At 41.0% G+C, this 8,457-nt stretch overlaps 1 protein-coding gene across 2 annotated transcripts in view; it reads right to left on the bottom strand.

Annotated features, from left to right (window-relative positions):
- Positions 1-5,760: 5,760 nt before the first annotated feature.
- Positions 5,761-8,457, bottom strand: part of SLC9A2 (solute carrier family 9 member A2) — a 91,880-nt gene continuing 89,183 nt past the window's right edge. For both annotated transcript variants that reach the window (XM_050754254.1, XM_050754255.1), the window contains exon 12: positions 5,761-8,313. In XM_050754254.1, the coding sequence (XP_050610211.1) occupies positions 7,943-8,313 (371 nt within the window). In that variant the 3' untranslated portion in view covers positions 5,761-7,942. The remainder of the gene's footprint in view (positions 8,314-8,457) is intronic.

Raw genomic sequence — 8,457 nt, 5'->3', positions numbered from 1 at the left:
TAACTGCTTGGGAACAGGTCTCTGGGATTTGGGTTCCATAGAGCGGAAGGAATGCCTCTGCCCTCATGTCTAGAGGGATGAATAAAATTCTGAAAAGGTACAGGGTGTGCCTGGTCACAGGCGTCACCTGCAAGGCTCCAAACTCAGGCTGGATGGCCCCTTGGGGAGTGAATTCTGCAAGAGTTGCTCCTGGGACCAACAGAAGGAGCTGGGATCACTAGTTCTGATCCTGGCTGCATGCCTTAGACCACGGGAACCAGACTCTGAAGCACCCCAGGTGTTTCTGTGAACATCTGGAGTTGGAAATCACTGAGTTCAGAATGAATTCAGCTGCCGTGCTCAGGGGTTGAGATTGTATTGACGGATGAAGGGGAACGACCGAAGAATTCCTGCGGTAGAGTGCTCTGAAGACACACGTTTTAGAAAGAGCTCTCCAGCCACAGCAAGGTGGATTCACTGGGGGCCCAAGGAGCAGTCTGGACTCTGGGGCAGTAACTTTAGGGGGTCCCTGAGGGAGAGCTGGTTGTGAGGACAGGGACAGCAGGCAGAGGTTGTGGCCCTCAGGGAGATTGCAGGAGAGGCTTTGAGTGATTCCCAGGTGCTGAGTGTGCAGCTTTGAGGAATTTCGTTGCTTGGCATCTTTTCCTGAAGACACTTCTGTAAGATATTTAGAAATCTATCAGGAGTGAGAATCAGCCAAGTCAGAAAATTGTAGGTATTTGGGCAACTGTATTCAGAAAACCATTTTTTTGGAATAAAAGCCATGAGACTGAATCTCCATGCCTCTTTGCCCCCAAAACCTAACTTCATAATAGCCTTCATGAAGTCTCTAAGACAGAGTTACCACAGATTTAGCCAGGATGATGTGTGACACAGCTTTTCTTGGGACGGGTTGGTGAATTAAAATAATTTTTTTTTCAGCCCTAATTATTTGTTCTTGACTTTGCCAGTCACATGATAATTCTCTTCAAAAAAAAGAAAAAAAAAACTCCTTTATAATTGTAATGAGGTACTATCATTTATTCTTTTTTTTTTTTTTTTTTTTGAGACGGAGTCTCACTCTGTCGCCCAGGCTGGAGTGCAGTGGTGCGATCTCGGCTCACTGCAAGCTCCGCCTCCCGGGTTCACGCCATTCTCCTGCCCCAGCCTCCCGAGTAGCTGGGACTACAGGCGCCCGCCACCTCGCCTGGCTAATTTTTTTTGTATTTTTTTTTAGTAGAGACGGGGTTTCACCGTGTTAGCCAGGATGGTCTCGATCTCCTGACCTCGTGATCCACCCGTCTCGGCCTCCCAAAGTGCTGGGATTACAGGCTTGAGCCACCGCGCCCGGCCCATTTATTCTTATAAGTTGTATTTTTAGAAGTTACTGATGTATCTTGCCACGTATTTCAATTCAGGATCCAGAAGTGCTTTGAAAAATGTAATCTCCAGTATGCTAGAACACATCATAATAGTAAAAACAAGGCTTTGGCTTTTAAAACCATTATGCAGATACCAAATATATACGTAATCTGATATTTATACTGAGGGCCAGTAAATAGAGGACAGTTAATCCTTGGACGACGCAGGGGTTAGGAGTGCCAAGCCCCCAAAACAGTAGAAAATTTGAGTGTAACTTTTGACTCTCTAAAAATTTACTACTAATAGCTTACTGTTGACGTGAAGCCCTACCAGCAACATTAATAGTCAATTGACATGTATTCTTATGTTACATGTATTATATACTATATTTTTACAATAAAGTAAGCTAGAAAAACAGTGTTAAGAAAAAGAGAAAATATTATTAAGTGGAAATGGAATCATAAGGGTCTTCATCCTTGTCACCTTCATTTTGAGTAGGCTGAAGGGGAGGAGGAGGAGAAGGGATTGATCTTGCTGTATTAGGGGTGGCAGAGGTGGAAGAAAATCCCCATTTAAGTGGATCTGTATAGTTCAAATCTGTGTTGTTGAAGGGTCAACTGTAGTTTTAAGGTAACGTCTCACAATAGGATTTATTTCTAGTTAAGCAGATGCACAAATACTTAGGTCTCTTATTTTTCCCAAACAGGTATCTAAACACCATTTTATAGATAACTGTCTACTAAAACAATAAAAGCAAAACTTCCGTTTTCCTGATTCAATAAAAGGAACGTTACTGATTCTTATTTATTTATGAGATGGAGTCTCACTGTGCCGCTTAGGCGGGGGTGCAGTGGCACGATCTTGGCTCACTGCAACCTCTGCTTCTGGGTTCAAGCAATTCTCCTGCCTCAGCCTCCCGAGTTGCTGGGACTACAGGCACCTGCCACCATGCCCGGGTAATTTTTGTATTTTTAGTGGAGACGGTTTCACTATGTTGGCCAGGCTGGTCTCAAACTCCTGACCTCAGGCGATCTACTCACCTCTGCCTGCCTCCCAGAGTGCTAGGGTTACAGGCATGAGCAACGGTTCCTGGCCACTGATTCTTATTTTTTAAAATGACTTCACACAGCTTGTATTTTTCCTTCCAGGGAGAAGATAATTAATTATAAACATTAAGGAAGGAGTGTTAATTATTGCTGATAATTCACACAGCATAAGAATGAACTGTAAGGATCTTGTTTGAACAAAGCATTGTATTTTGATCAGTTCTACATCTTGATACAGTTCTTTTTTCAAAGCATCCACTGTAGGGGAAGAAAGTGGTTAAAATACCTATTAATGATTGCAACTGATAACATGGATAGAAGACAGTCTTCCTTCAGGCTTACCAAAGAATCCCCATGCCATTTTGAGTAGTTGAGACGCAGCCTCTTGTCCAGACTGAGAACTAGTTTTTGGTGTGAGAGCTTACCTACGTACACCTGTCCCAAGTTTGCTTAATGAAATTGGAACCACATAAAATATCCAAGGCAAACCTAATAAAGGTGTTCCGCCGCTGACTCTGGGGCTGGACCCTTGTGGGTCTGTATGTACATGACTAGGTAGGCGTTTGCCTTAAGTTATCTGTTCTGTGGGGCTGAAGCACAGGCCTGGCCATCACAAAGCCTAACATCTGTCAGGCCCAGTCTGTGACATCACTGACAAGGGTGAGCATTTTCCTTGGGTCACCTTCAAAGTACCTTCACTGTGTATCTCTCTGGAATGAATAACACTGAAATGAACTGGAACACTGAAATGAATGAACTGTAACTGCCATTCAAAATAACTTTCTAGCTAAAAATCCTCCCCTTCAGCCTACTCAAAATGAAGGTGACAAGGATGAAGACCCTTATGATTCCATTTCCACTTCATAATATTCTTTCTCTTTTTCTTAACACTTTTTCTCTAGCTTACTTTATTGTAAAAAAGGACTTAAACTAAAGGTTTAATAGTAAGATATGGTTATGGTAGGAAATCCACTGTTTATTAATCAGATGCCAAACTATTTATGGAAACCTAAAATTTGATGTGTTAATACATGTCTTTTGCATAATCTTTAAAAATTATTTGGTAAGGCAATAATTGGAATTAACTTTTTTTCTTTACGTTTGCATGGGAAGGCCGTATTTAATGTTTAAAAGCATATACCATCTTTGAGCCCTTTTGTAGAGCCTTTTTAGATATAACAATTAATGAACCAATTAAAATGTTTATTCCTCTAATCAGGTTCTGTTACACTGTAATAGAGTTAGCCTAGTCTGAGATATATGCATTTGGAATTAAAAGAATTGAAATTTTCAACACTCTGAAGCTCTTACCTTTCAAGAATTTTAGCCATCACAATCCCATTCAACACAAACGAGAGTGGTTTCATACACAAATATAAAAACTGGGACGGTTCTGTTTTCACGTATGTACCATTTTCTCCATAAGTGATTAAAGGTTTACATGTGATATATTTTTTTTTTTTTTTTTTTTTTTTTTTTTTTTTTGAGACGGAGTCTCGCTCTGTCGCCCAGGCTGGAGTGCAGTGGCCGGATCTCAGCTCACTGCAAGCTCTGCCTCCTGGGTTTATGCCATTCTCCTGCCTCAGCCTCCCCAGTAGTTGGGACTACAGGCGCCCGCCACCTCGCCCAGCTAGTTTTTTGTATTTTTTTAGTAGAGACGGGGTTTCACCGTGTTAGCCAGGATGGTCTCGATCTCCTGACCTCGTGATCCACCCATCTCGGCCTCCCAAAGTGCTGGGATTACAGGCTTGAGCCACCGCGCCCGGCCACATGTGATTTAATATTTAAACTTTGGTAAGATTTTTCATAGAAACAAGGAAAAATTTGCTTTGTCCATGTACATATACAAAATTCGTTTGGTAAGCAAGGTTATCCTAACTGGATACAAACAGCTTCATCTAAATTAGAAATTTAGTCTCCAGTCATACTTATGAATCAACAGGAGCCAATAACATAAAAAAGGATAAAAATGTTTGAATTTTTAATTCAAGATGTTTTGTTCCAGAAATCAGAAAAATCACAGCCTCTGTGTCGGTATTCTGTCTGCTGGGCATCTCATGCAGTGACATTTCTGTACCCTCCAGTAGAAGAACAACAGATTCCCATACAACCTCTGCACATACTGAAAGGTCTTAGAATACATTCTGAGTCATCAACATAATCCATACGCTGTGTAGATTGAAAAGTGTGTAATAATCCATTCACCGTAGACAGGTTAACTCTACACCTAGAAAAACTCATTTCTTGACCATGCAATTAAGAGAACAAAGCTACAGTGTATTAGCTACACTTAGTAAGATATGACTTTATCTGAAAAGGTGCAGGAAGTTTAAAAAGAAAAAGGATCAAAAAATGATGTGCCAGCGTGACACTGAAGTGGTCTGCAAAGTCCCCATCTGCATATTTGACCTGCACACCCCCAGGGTGGCTGACCCGTCTGAGGGTGTCAGCTAGACACAGAGTGGATGACGCTGGGGGGATTCTAAAGGAAGGTGTCATCTGTCAGGGACGAGGAGCCATGGTTATGCCACGAAGCTGGTAACCAAACGGGGCTTCTGCTTTCCTTAGAAGGGGGTTGAAGAAAGGGTTGGTTAAAAAGTGGGATAAAAAGTAGCAGCGAGCCACACATTTTAACCTCGTGTGTGCCAGAGTGTTCTTTTTCAGATTGATGAGAGAATCAGCACGTGGTGGTCAAACCTCAGCAGATAATGCCAACAGCTGCTTCATCCGGACAAAGTGATCTCTTTAATCACATTTTTAAGAAGAAAGTACAGTGTGCACTTTGACAAAAATATTGCAGATTATGAAACACGACTTTTAACATAAACACAATTTGGGCAGTACAATAAATGCAAAACGTGCTGAGACTTGTACTAACTGTGTTTCTCTACAGTTTTTATGTAAATCAATACCCTCACTGCCCAGGTAAAATAATACACCCCACCATAAAGCTGAGCAAAAGCTGAAAGAAATCTCTTCACAGACACTTTGTGAGCATACGCACAAAACACATGCTTTTAAAAGTATCAGACTTTGAAGCCAATTTCTAGTTTGCTCACTGACATAACTGTTCCCAACAGTCTCCCCTTAGCATTACATATAAAGTAATAAACCCCGACTTTTCACTTATAGGTAGTTCAAATCAAATTTTGTTACAACCAACACCGAAGACCTATCAAAAATCTACAGTCACATTGGAACTTTGGTTGGATCAAGTGTTGTTTGGACGAAGGAAGGGCTTTACAAAGGACTAGGGCTCTCTCTAGTACAGAAATTTAGATTGTGACAGTATTTAGATTATGAAAATATTTAGTCAGTACTCTCCTTCATAATGACTAGTGACTAGAATTTAAGAGTTACAAAAAGAAGAAAGTATAGAGAAAAAGCCAAAGTCAAATTTATTTTTATTGCCTTTGTCATTCAACAAACAAGAAAAAAACTGATAGTAATTAAGATTTAAGTTTTCCTTTATACATGGTCATCCAAATTCTATATGGATGAATTACTGAAAGCTGAATTTGGTCTACCTGCTTAACAAGAAGTGATGTAAACATTTTCATGTTTTCCCCTTCAGTTCCAGAAAGTTAAACTCTTTAAAATAGTTATAAACATAGGAAACCAGGAAAAATGAGGAAATTTATTCTTTAAGGTCACTTTCAATTTCTGTATTTCTTTTCAGATTTCATACTGTAGCTATTCTGAAAATTGATTTTTGGCATTCTCAAAAATCTACATCACATATCTTGATGAATCATGTTATAAAATTTTATGTCAGTTTTCATTTGTGTTAAGCAGAATAAATGTATTTATATATATAAATATTTTCATTTAAAATAGAGATTTTGGCACAAAGTCCTAAGCCTGTAGTTTTCAAATTGCATTCTATGCTACTTTCCCTGGATCAAGGAATTGTGCTCCTATGAACTTGTACCTTGTGTATGTAACCTTTGCTGTGTCTCATGCTTGACAATCCAGCAGTATTCTAAGACTTTAGAACATGAGAAAAAGGTGTAGATTTACTTCTCCTTGTTGGTGGAGGTGGTGAAGGGGTGGAAAACCACTTCTGAGGATTTTTGTCTTAAGATTTTCATGTTTCCCTCCTGATAATACAGTAGGCACTTGCATCCTTTGGGGTATCTTCAGTGGGAAATCAAAGGACTGTGTGAGTGGCTTCATTTACTTTCTACACTCAGAAATGCAGAGCGTGTTCCAGTCAAGTTTTAAAGAATTATTTAGAAGAAAGACAGGCCAATAAAATCTACAGTTAAGAGATAGAGAATCAAATACTAATCTTTAATGCTTATATTCCACTTCTTTTCTTTCTGCTGTACTTTTAAAAAGTACTCCAATGAGTATAATTCAATTTTATATGAAAATTCTGAGTTACTATATTATCGAATGCGGAGAGGTAACAAATTACAGACTAGTGCAAAACAGTAGGACTCCCACATTCTCCAAAGTGCTTCCCGAATAAAATTCAAAACTTGATATCTCACCAACTCAACTTGTTAAACTTTAGAATATTGTATCTATAAACTTTCTTCCTTGTCTGCTTGGAGCCTCTAACCTGGAGGCTCAAAATTCAAGCATCACTCTACAGAAAAATTCTGCTAAAGCAGGTGATCATAGATCGGCATAGATCACCTGCCTCCTCCTCCTACTATTGCACAACATAAAACCCACCAGCAAGTTGTAACCAGGTGCTGCCCTGTGCCCCCACTTGCCACATGGACCCTCATGGGTGGAACTTCATCAAAAGCTGCTCCCAAATCTGTCAACACAATAAGCTGGTGGATACTTGGGCATCCTTTCTCTCTGCCCCATTTAAACAAGAAGAAGAAATGGAATTTTGATGTCACCCCCAAACACACAGTAGACAGAGGAACAAGTTAAAAAACAGACTCTCAGTAGTTCATAGGAGTCCTGGCACCTCCAATCTGCGCTCTGGGAGTCAGGCCATTCCTTCAGGATGACGTTCTGATTGTTTGCCCAGTTTGAGTCATCAGGTGTCTCTGCTTCCAGCTGTGCTCTTCACTTACCAGCTGCTTCATCGGGTCAGGACAGGGAAAAGCTTCCACCCTGAGCTTAGGAGTCACCCCCAAGCGCCATCCTTCTCCCCTGGGAAAGAAAGCTGTTCTCCATACTTTTAGTGCCATTCACTTAACGACTGATTACAGATATACATATTTTTTCATAAATAAAATCTGAAGCACATACGTAATATATTAAAATCTTCACCGACAAGGGTGTGTTAAAAATTTCAAGTTCTGTCATTCACGTTCAATAAAGGCACACATTACCAGTTTTTTTTTTCAGGCCTGCAAATAATACAATTGCCACCTGTAAGTCACAAAAGGCATTTTGTGGGACTATTTTTTATTGGATTTTCCTTTTCTTCGGATTTGCCTCATTTATCCGTGCCATGAATCTATCGCGCCCCGGAAGTATTTAGATGCACAGAGAGTTTTCATGGATTCCACTGTTTTGTCGGGTTTCAGAGTAACAAAGCACAGCTGTGCTGGGTCAGACACTCACATCTGCTTTGGCTGCTTCTATTAAGGCTTCTCACTCCTGAATCTGGCTTTCCGGCTTCCAGGTTCCGATGCCCTCCAGACCAACCGTGGTGGTGGCTTGGGCGGGATGCATTCAGTCAAACTGTCTTCCCTCTCTGGGTCAAACTGGTCTTTAGAGAGAAGGGGCTGCTGTAGTAAGCCTGACGTCTGGGTGCCCTTTTCTCTGCTGTGGGGTGTTGGGGGGGTGCTGGGCTTCTCTCGGCCAGATTCAACATCTACCTCATTCTTCCATTCCATTTTATAGGCCTGGGAGGATTTCTTGGAGAACTGTTCTGGCAAGAAGCGCCTGGCTCTGGGCTGCAAATTGAGCACGGTGGTCCCGGCATCTGTGTCTGAGTCACTGCTATTGCCATCTATCACGGAGCAAAAGACAAGGTGGGCAAGCATTTTAGAGAGAAGGCATTGCAAGAAACTTCAGTACCTTAGTGGGTCAGGCAACTGATACGTCCTGGGACTCTGGGGAGGGGAGGTTAGCGGGCTTGTGCTAATTTTAGGTG

This window comes from Macaca thibetana, chromosome 13 (assembly GCF_024542745.1).
Source record: "Macaca thibetana thibetana isolate TM-01 chromosome 13, ASM2454274v1, whole genome shotgun sequence".
NCBI lineage: Eukaryota > Metazoa > Chordata > Mammalia > Primates > Cercopithecidae > Macaca > Macaca thibetana.
Note: the sequence above shows the minus strand (reverse complement) of the source record. Positions and strands in the feature narration are given on the sequence as shown.